Raw genomic sequence first — 19,174 nt, 5'->3', positions numbered from 1 at the left:
AGATGAGGCAAATTTCACAGCTTCGAAACTTCACATTTCTAAATTTGAATCGACCAGTTTTTACTTGGAGTCGAGTTCCAGCACGGTACGGATTTCTTCAGGTGAATGTTGCAGGGCGACACGACGACTCCGCTCCGCTGTGGACCAGGACGACGACGACGTAGGATCATTGCCAGGGATGTAGCCATGTCTCGCGTCGAACACGAACTCGTAGACGAACGCGTAGGTGCCGGCAAGTGTCGCCGACGTGAGCGTCCGGGCCTTGTCTGCGAGTGCCGGCTGTGCCAGACTGTCGAGCTGCGGGAACATGAGCGTCATGAGCGCCGCGCAGAAGTCTCCCATGACTCGCGTGACCGTCTCGCCGTCTAGACCTGGCGTGTCTGTGGGCGAAGTGCTGGGGTTTGTAGCGTGACTCTGCTGGAAGTTCTGAATATGTTGCAACAATGTCGACACGCGACATCGATCCAACACGCGCGTGACCTGTAACTCGCTCAGATCCCGCAGCCAACGTTCTAAATCTAGACCCATTTCAGAATACCACTTGTTCACTTCGGGAAACCGAGCCAGAGGGGCTTGTAGACAGCTGAAGTTGTTGATCCGGAACACCAACGCGTCCACCGGATCGAGAGCTGCGACGCTGCGCTGGCACATGAGCTCCAATGCCGGTAGAATGCCGTCGAAGAGTGGCGCTAGATCGGCTTCCTTCTCTTGTTCCGGCAAGAGCGAAGTCTGAAACACTTCGAGTAGTGCCACCAAACGGTGCGAGACGTCAAGTGTGACGTGTGTAGCTGCCAGACTTGCCGCGTAGTTTTGAGCTGAGGCTGCGACGGCGTCCACGAGTTGCTGGAATTGGCGATGGAATGCTTCGTTTGCAGCGTCACGGCAGTGACGCAGTGCCCGGGCGACGTCCGAGTGAGCGACAAGTTGGTCGAACTTGTGGTGGTAGAACGCCAGCAGGTGCACCAACTTGTAGGCGATGACGATGCCGTGTGGAGAGCTCAGCGTCTGCTCCACACGCACCTGCAGCGGTCTCGCTACACCGTCAAACGCACGTCCGACCATGGAGGCGCAGACGCTTTCGGTCTTAGCAGGTAAAGCGCTGTTGTCTCCTTCGACCGAGCCGGTAGTAGAAGTCTCGGACGAAGGACTGAACTCGACGTCACCATCGAATAGCACACGGAAGAACTCGCTTTCGGTCGCAATAGCCTGATGCACCCACGCCAACATGTCGCCGCAGTAGCGAACAGGGTCATGTGCGTGCATTTCAATTGGTCTCGGGATGCCATTCGGGCCTCCCACAGTCAGCGCCATGATAAAGCGCCGCACAATGAGCGACCGTCGCGATGCAGTCAGACTTTCCTTGCAGTAGCTACGACAGCAAACATCGTTAGTACTTTGTCCAGCCCAGACTTCGCTCTATAAGTCTACGTACTTGTAGAACTCGGCGCGGTCACTTAAGAGAGCAATTGCTCGATGCAGCAGGTTGCTGGGCTCTCCATCCACTTCAGCGCACTTCTTCGCGGTCCACTGGTACAGTCTCTCAAAGCCAGCTTCTTGGCACTTGCCCACGGCGTCTAGCAGCTCCAGAGCGCAGTTGACTTCTCCTGTGGCTACCAGCTCCTTGCAGTCCGCTTTGACTTGTCGGACTCGCTCCAATGTACTGAAGAACGCGTCCATGTCTTCGTCTGCCAGATTCTCTGTATACAGCACACGTACCTCCTCCTCCGTCAATTGATAGCGGTCTAGAAACGTTTTGGTCTCCTTCCACGCCTCCTGCACTTTGTCTCTACACATTTTATGAAACAGAAAACTTTAGCATTAAATTTTCCAGATTCTAAATGTAGAACTGTTCATACCTTTTGGTCGCCAATGCCGCTGCCTCCGTTTGCACCTGTTGCGTCTCCCTCTTGGTAGTCTCCAGGAATTTATGAACATGGTCACATTTGGTATCCAGCGCATCCACCTGATTCGCCAGATTTGAAACTTGTTCTAACGTGCGCTCCAAACCGTCCAGAGCCTTCTGAGCTAGCGCCAATTGTTGATGTTCCAGACTTGAGCGTAAATTGCGACGGAGAGTCGCGAGAGTAGGCGTCTCCGACGCATCCAGCTGCACGAGTGACGCGCTAGGTGAGGACTTATCCGTCACGAGTGTCCGTAGAAGTGCCTTGGTGGCCTCCAGCTCCGCACGGGAACCTAGCAGCTTGTGCACACGAGCCTGCAACGCTGCAGGGGCTGGCGCCGTCATGGTGATCCTGACAGGATTCCTGTAGGGTAAAAAAAATCAACTTTTATAAAGTTATAAGTGCGAAATCGAACATTTACAATTAAATTTAAAAGGGGGCCAAATTTATTAGCCGCCAGCGATTTTTCGAAGTCGGCTACGCAAAGATATATAGCGTGCAATCTGCGTAGGCGACTTCGACTATATTGAAGAAATATTCTGAAAAGGTAAGTTTGCAAGCGTAGTAACAAATCTTTTCTTACTACGAGCAGGACACAGCACCTCCGTCTTTCTCTCTGCTCAAGCATCCCTTCACAACTGCGAGCATGCGGGCGTAGTAAGAAGTCTTCTTGCCTGCGTAGTAAGAAACCCTTTTCTTTTTCTTACTACGAACCATGAGAGCAGCGTGTTTGCGTCTCAGGAGAAGAGCTTGTTCGCTCCACCAGCAAAGTCTGCGGCCAGGTCCCAGACGCATGCAGTAAACGAAACCGTATTGAAAGAAAGAATTTGTAAAGACACATCGCGCCAGCTCCATGTGTCGAGAGAGAGAGAGAGAGAGAGAGAGAGCATTCGGTTTCACCGACTGAACTGGTTATGCTAATTTGGCACTGTCATCACATTATTCAATCGACGGTTCGCCTGCCTCAGGGTAAAAACTCCTCGTTAGAGCACTGTTGTCAGCGTAATGAAGGAAGATCCTTCGATGCCACTACGACCCCTTCAAGATCACTTACATTAGGTGCGACTAAACAAGCCACTTGGCGCTGCAAAATCACGAGACGCTCGACAATTCGCGTCGGACACGACAGCAAAATGGCAAACATTGTGTGCGATCAGGGCGTGACAGATATTACTATTACGGCGGTGCCACTACCGCAAAAACGCTCCTCAGACACATTCCATGGAAACTCAGCCAGCGGATCGTTTGGCGTTTGCCAGTGTTGTGGTCTCATTCTCCAAAGTTCTCTACACACGTAACGCGTTCGTCAGCTTAAAACCGCACATGGCTGTCATTGCCACGCCTGGCTGCTGCTTCCAGGAGCTGCAATCTGCTGCTAATGCGCAGGCTCTGGCCACCACCAACATGACCGAGAAGCGGGCCGTTCGCGCCATGAAAAAGCGACTGCAGGACCGCCTGTACCAGCGAAAGCTCCGTGCCAAGCGTGACCAGAAGATCTGCTCGCTCGAGCACGATGTACAGGCTCTGGAAATCAAGATCGCCAAGCTGTACCGGGACTTGCAGCTTCGCAAACTGGCGGCGGCCAACGCCGAGACCCAACGCCGACAACAGCTGCAACGTCCGGACGGGTCACTACAGGACCACGCACGGTCGCTTGTCATGCAGTTCTTCCGTGTGTACCAGAACGGCTACTCGCTGCCTTTGTCGAGTATGCAGGAGCGCTTCCTACGCTCCATCTTAGCTACAGACGTCGAGGGCACCGACCTGCGTGGAGTCGACGCCTTCATTCAGCAGTGGCGGCTGTACGACCAGCACTTTGCGCTGTTTGTACTAGAGCCGCAGATCTGGAAGACGCATGACGTCGGCGACCAGTGCGTCATGGTGGAGGTCGAGGTGATGGTCTATCTGCGTTGTCATCGTCAGACTATCGACAGATTGTTCCCGAGTCTCAAGACTGGCAAGGTGGATCCGGAGCTGGTCCTGCCGCTGGTAACCGGCACCACCGCCGTCGCCGGCACGCACACGTTTGTAGTGGATCACACGGGTCACGTGAGCACTTTATTGGTGAATCTACAGCTACTGGAGACGCTGCGACGAGTGCTCGGATCGCTGCAGAGCGTGGTGCAGCTCACAGACGGCGGCCGTATCGCGCTCAGTAGTGGCACCATCACTGTCGCTTAGTGCGCATGGGTACAGCTTGGAATATCTGTAGTTGAGTCATACATGTACTTGACTTTGTGAATGGACACAATAAGCTTTTCGCTGCTTCGCGTGCAGCCCGCCAAGCACAATACTTTAATTGAAATATAACACTCACGTCAACGCACTTTCCCCTGAGATCGTGTGTAATAATCATCGCCCTCGCTCCATGTCGGCACCATGAAATCCTTGTGCCCTTTGTCCAGAGCCAAAACGAGGGCCCAACCGCATTGTCGCGTACGTTGAGTTGCCACGCTGGTACGTAGACAAATTCAAGCTGGTCGGCCATACTACTTCTAATACCTAGCTTTTTAAAGTCGCATTGGTTCAAACAGTCCAGTTCTTTTAAAAAAAGTTTCTCTGCTTACACAACCACAGCGCTATTGGACCCTCGCAACTAAACATCACCAAGATCCAGAGCGAATTCGAGTGGATTCATGGAGGGCAAGGATTTATGTGTGTCAGTAATTTAGGATAACTCATCTGGAATCGCATCTGGGAAAGGTGGGAGTCCGCGTGAGGAGGGCTTTTTAGCGCTACGACGCGTCATTCGCGCGGAAGTCATCACCCACTCGGTGACCAAAACTGTAGACTCAATAAAATGACATTGCTCTGATATTTCGTCTGCTTCAGGCTCAACGTGCGACGGTGACATCGGTACCGGTAAACGCAGCGCATAAACAGCTCACCAACGGCTTTGGCACGTACAACGGGCTCGCACCGTACCACGTAAACGGCACTGCGTATACCTCACCACGGTGAGTCACCAGAGCTGACTAAGTCCCTCGACATTCACTATAGTTTAGATCATCCAAGTGCTGATTCCCTGCGCTAGACTTTGGCCGTGGATCCAGAACGTGATGTAAAAGAGATCTTCACCTTCTCGTACCGCAGTGATCTCGTTGAGCACCGATTGGCTGCGGAACATGACGAGTCGATCGGGCTGTGGGTCGATCTGTCGCACTGGAGCGTTCTCGCTCAGACTCGTTCGCAGCTTCAGACGCGTCCGTTTCTGCTCCGCTGTACACGCGTCAACAGCATTGAAAAAGTATACACAAGTCAGCTTAAAGCTGTTGTCTTTGTCCCCAGTCCCGCAATCCAAGCGCAAAGGTTGGTGGTGTCCAACCGGGAGTTGCTGGATGGCAGTGCAATGCACAAATTGCGCACAAAGTTTGGCCTTTTCCGGTCGCTTCTTGTTGATCTCGTAAGGTAAAGCATGCAACATTTCGATCAACTCCGCCAGCGCAGGATATTCCGCCGAGCAGTCTTGGTGCTCCACAAAGCGGATATTAGCTCCAGGCAAGATTTCTGATTCGTTTCCAGTATTTTCGCGACTTAGAACATGCTTGGCATCGACGTTAGGCACCGTAGACATCAAAAGTCCGTTCTTGGCCATCCGAAACACGTCGTTACGCAGCAGTTGCGTCCACTCCTCGCCCATGAACTCGTCCATGACGGCCACGCCACGTACATCGCGTTTATCCGCGAGTAACTCGTCAAGAAAGTCGTCGTCCAATTGGTCCCAAGTGGCAAACTCCGAGTTCGGATCAGCAATTAATCTGAGATCATTTGCCAGTTTCACGTGTTTCTGATAATTCACGCGATGCACCATCGCCAGTACTTCTCTGCCAAACGCTTCTTGCAACACCTGTGGCAGGAGCATGCGCTCAGTTGCCGGATCCATGGCGTCTCCCTGTTCGGCGCCTCTTTTCTTCACATTGGCCAGCACACTTGCCGCTTTCGCTTCAACTTTTGGCATCAGCGCCAGCAACTCGTGTTCGTACCACGGATCCTCCAGCAATGTCTGCAAGTTTTTCGGCGCATGGGCAAGTTGCTCCTTTGGTATTCCCGGGTAAATAAGTCGCTGGAACTCGTCTTCTTGCAGCAACTTAGCAAACACTCCGTCATCCAGCACGACACTCTCGCCACGACTGTTAACGCCACGCTTGTTGCATCCCTCCAGCAACTTTTTCAACATCAACCTCCAAGATCGCTGCGTCGCATCTTGATCTGTACCCTCTTTTTCCGAGTAAATCGAGGATTTCACTTTGCCGGAAAGGAAACCTTTCTTTACTGCTTTCTTTTCGGTGCTTTTCCGTTTGAGGACCTTCACTCTCTCTGCCACTCTTTTCGCTTCAGTCGACGATTTATCACTTTCCAGACGCAAAAGTTGCTCGTACGCTGCAATTGCCTTGGTCCAGTCTTGCAGCGACTCACACGCAGCTGTTTTTCTCAGATACCCTTTTGCCCAATTAGGCGACAGCTCGATGGCCCTTTCCGCATCTTCGAGGGCTTCTTCGAACTCCTTCAGTTGGTGGCACGTTGCCGATCGGTTGCCAAACAGCAAATGATTGCCATTTTGCAGATGAATGGCTTGCGTGTAAAGCTCCTTGGCTTCGCGGAATTGCCGCCGCTTGAACGCTACGTTGCCTTGTTGCCGTAAAGCTTCGGCTGTGTCTGCAGAATTGGCGTCGAAGGAGCCGTCAGCGCCAGCCTCCACGACAAGATCTGCCATGTTCGAGACGACTGTGGAAATGAAAACCATTTTAACCAATCAGAAAATGGATACTTCGAAGTTGAAGCAAAGTTGCCTCTTGTGCTATCGTCGTCGATCTGGTGTAGTTGACAGTAGCAATTCTGCCTCAAGCGATACTGGAGCGAGGTGGAGCTTTGACCGGGACCCAGAGTGATGTTTCTGCAGACGCTTGGCGAGCTCCGTCGAGCCACTTGTCTGATTGCCTAGCGTCGAATAAGCTACTGAATCTGTTGCACGAGCGGGTGTGCTTTCCACCTGAGGGCGCTCAAAATGTCGCGGTAGTGTGCCAGTTGACCGACTCTTAGGAAGAGAAGGCAAGATAGCGTTAGCCACAACAAGTGGAATTTCGCCTTTAATGGCATTTACTTGATTGGAGATATTTCGTAAGTGTCGAACGCCTTTTGCCAGTGTCCCGGACTTCATCGCTCTTGTTGGCAAATAGATCATGGCCACTGGCGGGCTCAGTGTGGCATTTTCACTGCGTGTCTTGATACCAAGCGCACTGGGCCCTAGTAGTGGCTCCCTCGCTGACGTTTCTGACGATACGCTCGACATGTCAACGGTGCAAAAGTGAACTTCTTGCCAGCACATCTGACAATTTACCGTGAAGCACGACGAGCACCACAACACTGCACGTCGAATGGAACAGGAACCGCACACGAGAACTTCTTCATTCTCCGACCGAATTGCCTTTTCGGGGTCATTCGCTTTGTCGGTAAAAATCTCATTTGAAAATTCCGTTTGGTCTCTTTCATCTCCTAGGAAAACTTCAGCACCCGCACTCGCTGGGAACACTGTGCATGCACGGTCTAGCATCTCGGCAAGATCAGTAGCTTCTGAAGTGGAAAGTCGGTGTTCGTCGCTACAGATGAACCCACCACGGAGTAAATTAGTCACTGGCCTGGAGACCTTTTTTTCATCAGTAGACTGCCACGACTTGTACAGCTGAACTTTGCGACGGATATTCGCAACATGAGTGACGCGCGCTTCTTCAGACGGGAGCTGATGTGCGAGCATATGCTGACTAGCTGAGGCTTCCAGAGCCCTTCGCACCTTCTCAGCGGTGAGCAAAGTTTGTGGTGGTGTACCCTCTACAGCTTGAACATAACGAGGAGTGACGCCAGCTTTCCAACTCATAAAAACCGGCTGGATTTCGTTAAGTTGCTTCAAGCGTCGAGCTGGTTCCATGGCCACGAGACTTTGTGTGATTAGATCGAGTGCAGCTACGTACTCAGCGATGGAGTTGTCCAAGTTGAAATGGTGAAGAGCTGGCTGGATAGCGCATTGGATCACTAGATCGCAAAACGAATCAAAGTCGACTCCTTGCTCGTTTGCGTTCCAGAACGACAAGCGAGTGGCCACTGAAGAAGTGAGCGAGATCCCCACTGTTTTGCACACTTTTACCATAACCGTGTTGCATTCAAGCGGGGACTTTGTCTGGAGATTTGCGGCCTCCAGTTCATTATCAGCGCGACGTGAAATAAGCGACCACAGGTCTGTTAACCGACAGAAGATGGCCGCTCGGTTTGTTGGGGTGTTAGAGATTTCAGTGCCAAAGAGAGGAGTCGATGAGGGGACGTGGCTTGTGGCTGGTCCTGGATGTGGCGACATTAGTCTCTCCATGGATGCTCGACTCAGAAGGGGCTTTGGTGGCGCGTTTGCTCTGCTTGAAGGTGGATTCGTGTGTGCCACAAGATCCAGATTGAGGGTTTCTATCGTCTTCTGTTTAAGCACTTGCATCGTCGGCTTAGAAACCTCCTTGCTTTCGTTGCTGAAAGTGAGATAGCCTTCCCGTGGGCTTGAGGGCGGAAAAGACGGCGCAGGAGTCGATCGTCGACACTTTCTCGATCTAGAGCGTTGTCTGTCCTGTGGATCGGGTGGCATTCGCTTTAAAGGCTCTTCAAAGTCGTCTCTTAGTAGTCGATCTGTATCGAAATCGCCCCATTCGTTCACTCCTGCTGAGCGTGGACGGTCTTCACGTGGCGTCTTGCTGTCTCTTGCGGTCTTTTTGATCGAAGTTGCTGATTTCTTCTTGCTCTGTCCACCTCTACTCGACAAGAGCGCGTCAGCCCCAGCCGCGGAATACGGTCTCGGAATACCATCGAGAATGTTACTACGACCAAATCCGGTCGAACGTGAGGCAGCAGAGCGAACTTTGCGATAACGAAAAGGTGGGTTGTCAGTCACTTTGGTCTCATTTGGTGACTCTGGCAACCGGGAGCTCGCGACTTCAGCAACAATCTCCGCTTCGTGTTCGTCAAAGCGGTTGTCGCCATCATACTCCTCAGAACCGCCTTGCAGCATCTCCATTATTGGTGTCCGAGTTGATAGAAAGTGTGCACTCTATTATTGCAACATGGCATTGATCAGGCAAGCTAAAAATTGAAAGCTCGAATAAAAGGGTACAAAGTATTGTTGGACTGGAAAAACGACATTGCTCATCGAAGGGCCGGGACGCGTTGTCCTCTGACACGCAGAAGGCGAGATCTCTCACCATGGAGCACTAACTGTCTCGAAGTTCAATGGCGATTCCTGCAGCACATTCAATATGGTATTTCATCTACTGCATTGTGCTGGGGCTATAATCGTAATTTTCAGGTCGCCTTCGATTCTGGTTTACTCAAATGGATTTCCCTGCTTTGTGACGGTCAGTCCGTGGTACTTTTCGGCTTGGAGGTTGAGCAACGTACAAATCGGACTAGCACGCTTTGACGCGAAAGGGTTAATATGGATTCGTGCTCCTTTTTTCGTACTTTATGGGAAAACCTGTGTCCCTAGTGTCACTCTCCAGTAAATTTAGAATAATAGCATTTTTTTATCCTCAGTCCGGCTTGCAAGTACGTAAGCGTAGTGCTTGGCTCTGCAAACATGTGAAACAATCGAGAGGGGTGCTTTTGACTGTGTGCGCTCGGAAGTGTTTCGAAGATGAATTGTTGTTGCCCAGAATTTGGGGCAGTGGCTGTCGAGTGGGGGAAGCGAACCGAGGCGGCTTTGTGTTCATCTAAGATATCTGCACATGAACATTTCCAATAACGAGGCTCACTTTTGTACAGTGCAAATGTCCGATGCTTAACACCAAGTTCCTCGACGAGGAGGACAGAGAACTGGTACAGCTAGCTCGAAAATACGCGGAGCTAGGAACCGGACGTATACCGTGGAAGAGGGTCGCATAAGCGTTGAAGCGCTGAAAGCGATATCCGGTGGAGCTTGCGCAACGAATGAACTCTCTAAAACGTACTTGTGGCACTGACCTTACAAGATATCTATCATCATTCTTTTCTCCCATTCGTGCTGATCGCGGTCGCAGGAGCGCGCATGTTGAGCTCATTCGGCATCCACGAGCTAGAGAAACCTGAGCACTGAACAGAACTGTGCTTCAAGCACCCAAACGAGGAATTCACCGGGCCAGCCGTAAGATCGAAAACGAGCATTGCGAAACGAGTGTAGGCTGCACTGGAGAGTCTACAAGCTCAACCGGTCCTTCGATGGTGTAACGGGGTAAAATTTACCGTCACTAGCTTACACTATAGTGTGGAGGAAGCTCGCAATAGTAAAAACAAGTCTTAGGTTTGTGTCAAATTCGACTCTGATTTATTTAGGACGAGGGCGGCTACCCCTGGCCTCGTGTGAGCCACTCAAACACATGTCTACACCTGATTGGTCAATAAGTGAGTCTGGATCCTCACTATTAACCAATCAGATGATGCCACCTTGGCACGCGCTACCCGTGTGCCACTTTACTTACTTATGTAATAACTAAAGAAATATCTACCTACTTATGTCATTGGAGTTGGGCCCATTACATCACCCTCCTCTCTAAGTTGCGCTTACGCAACGTAAGTGCACGGAACAGATTTAGGCGGAGACATCGGAGACAGCGCGAGGACGGCGGCGCCAGCACGACGCTGGCGGTGGTAACAAGGGCAAGCCCAGGATCGACAGGTGCACCACGAGCTCTAGATGTACTGCGAGGACCGGCACTGCGCCTCTCGCCTCCCAAGACACACATCGACGAAGCGCCCAGCGCACATGCGACTTAGATGACTCCAAGCCTGAGGCACTTGCATCACGGACACGAGGAATCTCGCGAATCTGACTTCATGGCGCAGTGGTCAATGTATGGGGCTTTTTAGTCAGGACGCCAGGGTTCGATTCCCACCAGGCGGATCCACTCACGCACACGCGAGTGTTTTTTTCTGCTAGTGCGGAGCGGCTTCGGACATCTCGAAGACATGAGACTTGTCGACGGAAGTCAACCACTTGATCAACCCAAGTGAGCATCACGTTGTCACCACTGGTGTCACCAAAACAGGTACTTGTTGACCACCGTGTCGCTGCTGGTAATCGAAGTCGTTTTGGCGCAGTCGTAGCGTGTCGGATTGACAGCCCACTAGTCACCGGCTCGATGTCACCGGTGGTTTCATGTTTTTATTCTTGCACTGACAAGCTGTGTCAGTGTCCGCCGCGGCTCGCGTCGACGTTGCACGCGTCGGAGCCCGGCGTCGTTGTCGCCTCCTCGTACGGGTCATTCGCGTGCCCGCGGAATTCTTCGTCTCAAGCAGCTTGGTCTCATACTCGTGGACCGCGTCCAACACGTCGCGGAGAAGGTTGGCGCGGGGCTTCCACGTATCATGGTCTGGAGGATAACCAAGCCAACGTACCAGATAGCGGCGCGCGGTCGTGGCCGCGCGAGGAGTACGACTACTGACGTTACGCTGAGCAGCCGAGTTGTGGGGATCTTCGTGGCCAGCGATACGCTCCACAATCCAGCGCGCGTCACCCACAGAGTCACTTATCGGTGGTGGACCTTCACGGTGATACGACGAACACTTTGTACGTCCAGGGCGAGGTGGAGACTGCTTCGAGCCGTGCGTTGGACGATCATATTGGAACTGAGCGGACGGAAGATCGTGCCTGGCGGACTGACGGGTCTCTGGCGCGTCAGGCTCGTCGGGCTGGTCGCCCGACGCATTCTCCGTCTGCCGGCTTGTGTCAGGAATCGTCACAGGGAAATACCGCTTGAGTCGCCCGACGTAAAAGGTCGGGTGGAGTCTAAGTGACGACGGGATGATCAGGGCGTAGGAGCCACCCACAATCTTGGCTACCCGGAAGGGACCGATGAAGCGTTGAGCAAGCTTGTTAGGTTGGTTACGGCAGAAGCGCGGATTCCCTCGGTCGAAAGGAGAACGCGGTCTCCTGTCCTGAATACATTCACGTTCTTTCGACCGTGCTTATCTGCTTGTTCCTTTTGCTTGCCCACTGCGCTCTGCAGTGCGTCGCGGACGAACCTTGAGATGGATTGTCTCTGCATGACGAATTTTGCAACAGCTGAGCGATGGGCTGGAAGCACAGAGGGTTTCGGTGTATAATTGACCGTGGTAACGTCCTGCTCACGAGTCTTGCTGCCTGGATCGATCAAGTTCTGCGATGTCCATCTCGTTATCGGAGATGCGGTACATCGATGAGGCTCAATGATTTGCTTGAACGGGGAGCGGGCCAAGGCGCTCACACTGGCTACGCCCGAAGATAACTCTGAAGTCGCTGACAGACCTGTTGAGACCGGCGAGGTTACCGGTGCGCGCTGAGACACCGGTTCGCGTACCGGTGGGGACCACGACACGGGCTCGTTGTCTGCAGGACTGATCGCAGCTTCAGCATCCATGACGACCAAAGGAGATCCTCCCCCACCAAGGGTGGAGCCGCCAGCATCCGTGGGTTGACCCACGGCGAGAAGTGCCGGAACACGAGGGTGTCGAGCGTGGTTCACAAAGAATGGCGTCATGACCGTCGAGGAGTGCTCGGCGTTATTGAGTGCGAGTTCAGCTAGAGGCAGGAACGAGCTCCAGCTCGTGTACGAAGTCGCGTAGCTGCAGAGAACGTCTTCAAGGACTCGGTTGACGCGCTCTGTCTGTCCATCCGACTCCGGATGAGCCGCGGTCGGATACGATAGACCCCGGCAGGCCACGGTGACGAAAACTCACGTCGACAAAGTGGGCAGCGGACTCTTCCGCGGTGATCGAGGCTGCCACAGGAACGAGATGGACCATTTTGCTGAAACGATCGACGAACACAAGTACACCTGTGCACCCGGCTGTATCGTGCGGAAGACCGAAGATGAAGTCCATCGATATGGAGCGCCAGGCTTCCGTGGTGACTGGAAGAGGGCGCAATGGGGCCTGAGACGTCGAAGACGGTTTGACTCGCAGGAAAGTTTCACATGTGCGGACCCACTTGCGTACCCACTTGTGCATATGTGGCCAATAGAAGTCTCTTGACAATGCCGCGTACGTCTTCTCGCGACCGAGATGTCCTCCAGTCGGGGCGTCGTGGCACTCGTGGATGATTCGCGCACGTGGATCAGCGTCGTTTGGGACGACGACTCGAGGTCCATCGAACCTGACGATGCTGTACTTCAGCAGATTGCCGTCCAGTCGATATAGATCGATCTAATTACGCGTGGTCCTTGACAGGGCACTTAGTATGTCACTACTGGGAGCGCGCAGGTGTTTCAAGATGTCACCGTATATAGGGTCATCATCGTACGCTATTTCAATATCGTCACCCAGCGGGAGCGTGGGCGTGGTCAGCGTCAATTTGATGCCCGACGACACGCAGACCGCACATTCGTCGTCGTCCTCATCAGCCACCTGATGTCCTAGCACTTCACGGGGATCATTGTCCGGGCGCCGAGACAGCGCGTCGGCGAGAATGTTATTCTTGCCCGGCTTGTAGTGAACAGTGAAGCTGTACTCGGAGAAGAAGACAGCCAACGGGCCATTCGTTGCGACAAGTGAGGGCTCTTCATCGCTGTCCGCGGCGATGCGTGATCAGTGTAAACCGCAAACGACTGTTCACTGAGCAAGTACACTCTGAATTTGATCCGAGCGTACCGCATTACCAGGAGCTCCTTGTCGTGGACTGGGTAGTTCTTCTCGGCTGGCCTCAATTGTCGCGACTGATAGCTGATAACTCGTTCATGTTCGTCATCATCGAGCTGCATCAGCGCACAGCCGATGGCAAAATCGCTCGCGTCACAGACGACGTGAAATGGCTTCGAGTCATCAGCAAGCTTCAAGATCGGCGCAGACGCCAAGCTCTTTTTCACCGAGTCGAATGCAGCTTGGTGACTCCCAGATCACGTCCTTCTTCAGCAGCGAGGGCAGCGGTTGGATCAACCCAGCGTAATTCTTCGTGCACTTGTGCAAGTAATTGGCCAAGCCAAACCACTGGCGCAACTCAGTGGGGCTTGTCGGCGTTGGCCAAGCACAGATAGACGAGACCTTCTCAAGGTCCGCGCGCACACCGCTCTTGCTCACGTAGCATCCCAACACCGGAATCTCCGGTGCACAGAAGACGCATTTATTCAGGTTTGCGTAGAGCTTGTTCTCTCGCATCACCTGGAAGACTTGCCTCAGGTGTTTCAGATGTACTTCCACGACACTGAGGCTGTCCTCAGTGCGGCTGTGCACGAAGATGCCGTCGAAGTAACTCGGCGCGAAGTCTCGGAGCGGACGAAGTGCATGGGAGACCATGCGATTGAATGTGGCAGGCGCGTTCTTCAGATCCTGTGGCATCACGAGCCAATCCCAACGCATCCCGCTCGGTGTTCTTACGGCGGTGAGAGGCACATCACATGCTCTCATCAGGATCTGGTAGAATCCATCGTTCAGGTCGATAGCGCTGTAGATAACAGTACCAGCCATGGCGTCCAGTACCATGTCCTTCCGAGGGATCGGAGTCTGCGCGGGGATGGTGACATCATTCAAATTGTAGATTGCGTGAACAATGCGCCAGCCACCTGTAGCTTTCTTCACACAGAGCGTTGGACTTGAATGGGGCGAGGTCCCCTCGCGCACGTGATTCGCCTTTCGGCGGCCCTCGAAGAAGTCATCGATCGCTTTCACTTGATCACGGGGAAGTGGCCATTGTCTGGTGACGCAGTACTTCGTACCTGGCGCGAGGTCGATCTCGTGCTGAGCCCCACGATCCGCCGGTAGCTCGGCGGGGATCTCATCCGGAAAGACGTCTTCGAACCCGCAGGCGGTGTCGTAAACGGGATTCGCTGACTCCCGCAAGGCCTACCAGGACTGCGTTTGGAAGCGTTCCTCACGAGCCGATTTAGGTTCAGCACCTTGCGGACGTGAACGTTCACTACCCGTTGCGACTGCATTTGCTGACTCATCCCCCGAGACTGCCTCGGCGACCAAGCCCACTTGCTCGACGTCTCCAGCTTAGCGGTCCCGAAGAAAGTTCTTCCAGGTCAAGCCTGGAAGGCGTGTGATCGCCGCCGCTTCGCGCGGCGGACTCGCGACTGCGATAGTGCGCGACCGACTTGGGCCTCCTTCCACGTACTCGAGCGCCTACCATCTGCGGGCTATCGCTGGTCGTGGAGTCTCGACGAGGCTTCAGGCGTCGTCTCTTCGACTTCTTCTTCGGCTTCCTCGAGCTCACGCTTGAGCCTGACTCACTGCTCCTCGACAATGCATCACCATCCCCGAGGCGCGGGGGACCGTCCCGACCGGGCCGGGAGCACGCGGGAGCCCCTGCTCGACCACCGTCTCGTGTTGTGAGAGACGCGGCTTGACCACTGTTTCGTATTGTGGGTCCCCCTGCTCGACCACCGTCTTGTATTGTGGAAGCCTCTGCTCGACCACTTCATCATCTACCTTGCAATACGGCGAGGTCTCATCGTCCAACAACGTAGCACACGCCATGCAGAGAGGGCCATCGCTCTCTCTGTGCACTGCCTGCGTCGTTGCTATTTTGTCCACGACTGTGACGTGGGGCCAGTCTCTTGGCGCCACCAAGAGATGTGTGAAGACCTCGCTCACGTCGAATCCACGTCGACGCTTGACCGATTGGGCCAGCCCGTCAATCTCTGGCTGATATCGCGCAAGCCAAGGAATGCCCAGGATGACGTCAGACGCATAATTCATCTCGATCACCCAGAAGTCTTCCTTGCTACGGAAGCCGTCGAACGTGTACGACAAGGACACGTCACGCCGCGCAATGCGGCGAGCCTTACCATCTGTGAGTTTGACTTGAATCTCGCCCGGACCATTCCGGACGCGGACGTGCTTGGGTAGACCGACAAACACGACGCGCGAAAGCCGTTACTGGTAGCTCCTGAGTCAAGAAGCACGCGCAGTGGTCGCCGGGCACCGGCGACGTGGATGCGGACGATGATCAGTTTCGGGTCGCCCGGCGTAGTGGTGCATTGGTGTGCGCTTGGAGCACGGGAGGGATCGAAGGTTGGGCTGCCACCGGAGGGTCCGGTCCTTCATTAAAGCCAGTAGGGTGCCCGCACCCTACTGGCCATGGTCGTTTTTTGAATGAGCGATCGAGGAATGTTCCGCATCGGTGTGCGCGACGACGAGAGCTGGCGCGCGGCACTCCGCCGCGCGGTGACCTTTCTTCCCACAGTGAAATTAAATGAGGGAGCCGATTGCTTCGCCCAGCGCTACCGCGGTAGGCCCCGCGACGTCGATCGATCGACGCGTTGATGGCGTCGATCTTCATGGGCTCGGGGTAGACTCTCGGGCTTCCGCAGGTATGGCTGCGGCGTACGATGCAGCGACCATGTAATCCTCGCGAATCGCGAGTGCAAATGCCCCCTCGAGAGAGGAAGCCTCAGCTCTGGTGAGGCAGTAACGGGTCATACTCTCGCGCATGCCGAACACAAATACGTGGACTTGCGAGGCCATGTCGATTGGCTAGGTCATGACGAATGATGCCAGATGTCGCGTCTTCTGGATGTAATCACGCATGGACATCTTTACTTGCCGAAGAGCGAAGAACTCTGCACGAGCGCGTTACTCATGTTGCGGGGCTCGAACGCGAGGTGCAAGTCGTTCTGGAGAGTTTCCAGAGTTGGAAAAGCCTCGGGGTCGACAGCCAGCTTCTCAAGGGACCATTCCTTGGCCTTCCCGGCTAACCTGGAAAGGCGAAAGCTCACCTTGGCGGATGACGCCTCGATGCGTCGCGAGGCGATAGCGATGTTGATCTTGCCGAACCACCGGTTTAGCGGGAGCCGGTTTTTGCCGGCGTCAGAATACGTAGACGTCTCCAACTTGACGACGTCATTCTGGGATGGACGCGAGGGAGTTGACACCCGCCGATTCGCATCGGCGAGCTCGCGTTCCATGAACGCTTGTGCTGCAAGACGTTGCTGGTCGGGCGTCGCTGAGCTCAGCAGCGATGCGACAACGGCATCTCCGGACACCGCCACGAGGCGGTGAAGCGCTTCCCACTCCACGCGAGCGAGACGGGGGGAACGCAGCATGCCCCAGGGTCGCCCCGGAGATCTGGACTTGGCTCATCGTTGACTTGGTCGTTGGAAGGACTACAAAGTGCTACCAGGTGTAACGGGGTAAGATTTACCGCCACTAGCTTACACTATAGTGTGGAGGAAGCCGCAATAGTAAAACCAAGTCTTTCGTTTGTGTCAAATTCAACTCTGATTTATTTAGGACCAGGGCGGCTACCCCTGGTCTCGTGTGAGCCACTCAAACACATGTCTACACCTGATTGGTCAATAAGTGAGTCTGGCTCCTCACTTTTATCATTTGAGACTGCGTCAAACGAATTGTAACTAATGAACCTAAGTACGAATCGCGATTTAAGACTACCACTCGATAGATGGACGTCTTATCTATCCATAAAGCTCTCATACATCCAATTTGGTGCAGGTGGGGTTGAGAACGAGGTCATCAAAACAATTATCTCGATGTCGAACATGAAATGACAATTTTTTTGATGTTGTACAAGACGTAAAAATTAGCGAGGAATCGATTAGTGGCAGTCTTGTGCGCTTAATCGCACTCTGCGATGATAAAATTGCGATAGAGTGGAGTGGGTTAAAATCTTCGGAGGTATATTTTGACTTTTTCTCTGAATTTAGACTGTTGGACATTAGTGACATTTTGTTTTGTCAAAATGCTCACAGGACATTAGCAACATTTTCAACTAACTTTGTGGAGGTTGCCACGAGACTTCCCTCATTACCCCTCAGCAGTTTTTCGGCTCTTTGCCCCTCGATTGGACAGTACGGGACCAGCTTTTCCCTTCGTCTTATTTGTAGTTGTAGCTGGAGTTGGGTTTTCGGGCGATGGCTCGGGATGGTCTTCAACTTCCCCTCTTCCTCGTTGATCTTCGTGTTTTTTTGCAGCTATTACCATTGCAGCACGGTGGAGACGCCGGGCTTGCTTGTTTGCTTTGGCAACATCTCCTTGTTGCGCAGTCGGCTTCGCGTAGAGAGGGACGTCGCTAAATTCAGCAGGAACGTAGGGTCTAATTGACTGATAGAGCTGAGCAATCTTTTCCGCGTTTGGTACCGGAGGAGGGAGGTACTCAATGTGGTCGATCAGGATGCGTATCACCTTTTCTTTCGGTGTCAAGATGCCGTCAAATTTCCTACGCAAGTCTCTTTCATCAACCTCCGACTCAGGGCTCTTTCGGCAGGAAACTACCCAGGGTTTGTCATTGTCCATCGAGAAAAGTTGAAATTCCTTCAAGAATTTTTCCCCCGCCGGCACGTATACGGTTGCTGCATTTGACGCAGCTGCCCCAACAGCGTCTACTAAGTGATCCATCGTCCTAATGTCAATACCCGCAACATGCTTTCGAATATGCCCAAAGCCGCGGTCGCACGAGTTCTTCGTGTGGCCCTTGACGAAGAACTTATAGTTCACGTGCTGCAAACGGCCCATGTGGACCTGAGCCAGGAAGAATTTAGTGACGAAGTTGTTTTTGTTCTGACCTGAACAATTGTCCGCGTAAACTGTCAGTCGTTTCTTCCCCGAATCAGCCAGTTTGCCGATAAAGGGATCCAACATTGAGTTGATATGGTCGCTTCCCTTACCACTAGTCCTTTCGTCATACAAGTAGTTCGTTTGAACACCTTCGTTCTCGTAAAATATCCCGAAACAGCTGACCGAAAGCAGCGAGCAGAAGTACCATTGCGATGGCGTACTGGCAACACTTGGAACTGTAAGATTCTACGAGAAGTCCATCACAAGTACTGCATGGTCGCCGTCTGCTGCCAGCCTGTCTTGCTTGTATTCTCGCCTAAGACAAAATCAAAAGTTACCAATGTCCACGGTAAAATGCTAGCAGAAAATCCAAATGTTACTTATCTCCAAATTCAAATTCACCTTATTTGGCGCGCAGACTCCGTATGACGCCCAAGCGCCTCTGTCTTATCTGCCGTATTGTTGCCCCGTATTGCTGAGAGGTAAATTGAGCAGACATCGCATACGTTTGATCGCGGGGAGCGGATTTTGATGGTTGGGCAGTGCAGTGTCAACAGCTTTCGCATTGTAGAACGAGCTGGCTCGCGAGCCATGAGCCCTGACGCAACAAACGCGTGCATCTCGTCGTAGATTGCATTCCACGCAAAGTGGGCAGGCAAAAGGGTGTACTTCTCGCTGCTGTAATACTTACGTACCGTGCCATCCACGGTCTTCTGCATTCGCACTCTCACAGGCACCACTTCGCCAAATCCCCCAGCAAATCGCTCAAACCACTTCACCAACCACAC

General features: G+C 53.3%; 5 protein-coding genes across 5 annotated transcripts; 1 reads left to right on the top strand and 4 right to left on the bottom strand.

The window, feature by feature from the left end:
- Positions 1 to 60: 60 nt before the first annotated feature.
- PITG_10794 (conserved oligomeric Golgi complex subunit 6, putative) lies at positions 61 to 2,245 on the bottom strand (the record flags this gene model as incomplete). Its single annotated transcript, XM_002901573.1, has 4 exons — positions 61 to 1,075; positions 1,142 to 1,369; positions 1,433 to 1,786; positions 1,857 to 2,245. 4 exons carry the CDS (start codon positions 2,243 to 2,245, stop codon positions 61 to 63), a joined length of 1,986 nt encoding a protein of 661 aa, XP_002901619.1.
- An 877-nt stretch (positions 2,246 to 3,122) lies between these two features.
- PITG_10793 (uncharacterized protein) lies at positions 3,123 to 4,082 on the top strand (the record flags this gene model as incomplete). Its single annotated transcript, XM_002901572.1, has 1 exon — positions 3,123 to 4,082. One exon carries the CDS (start codon positions 3,123 to 3,125, stop codon positions 4,080 to 4,082), a length of 960 nt encoding a protein of 319 aa, XP_002901618.1.
- A 608-nt stretch (positions 4,083 to 4,690) lies between these two features.
- Positions 4,691 to 6,620, bottom strand: PITG_10792 (uncharacterized protein; the record flags this gene model as incomplete). Its single annotated transcript, XM_002901571.1, has 1 exon — positions 4,691 to 6,620. One exon carries the CDS (start codon positions 6,613 to 6,615, stop codon positions 4,903 to 4,905), a length of 1,713 nt encoding a protein of 570 aa, XP_002901617.1.
- Positions 6,621 to 6,699: 79 nt separating this feature from the next.
- On the bottom strand, positions 6,700 to 8,376 carry PITG_10791 (uncharacterized protein; the record flags this gene model as incomplete). The annotated part of the gene is made up of 2 exons (XM_002901570.1): positions 6,700 to 7,326; positions 7,546 to 8,376. 2 exons carry the CDS (start codon positions 8,374 to 8,376, stop codon positions 6,700 to 6,702), a joined length of 1,458 nt encoding a protein of 485 aa, XP_002901616.1.
- Positions 8,377 to 17,636: 9,260 nt separating this feature from the next.
- Positions 17,637 to 18,691, bottom strand: PITG_23322 (uncharacterized protein; the record flags this gene model as incomplete). The annotated part of the gene is made up of 1 exon (XM_002901569.1): positions 17,637 to 18,691. One exon carries the CDS (start codon positions 18,468 to 18,470, stop codon positions 17,637 to 17,639), a length of 834 nt encoding a protein of 277 aa, XP_002901615.1.
- Positions 18,692 to 19,174: the final 483 nt, after the last annotated feature.

Source organism: Phytophthora infestans, genomic scaffold (genome assembly GCF_000142945.1).
Source record: "Phytophthora infestans T30-4 supercont1.20 genomic scaffold, whole genome shotgun sequence".
NCBI lineage: Eukaryota > Oomycota > Peronosporomycetes > Peronosporales > Peronosporaceae > Phytophthora > Phytophthora infestans.
Note: the sequence above shows the minus strand (reverse complement) of the source record. Positions and strands in the feature narration are given on the sequence as shown.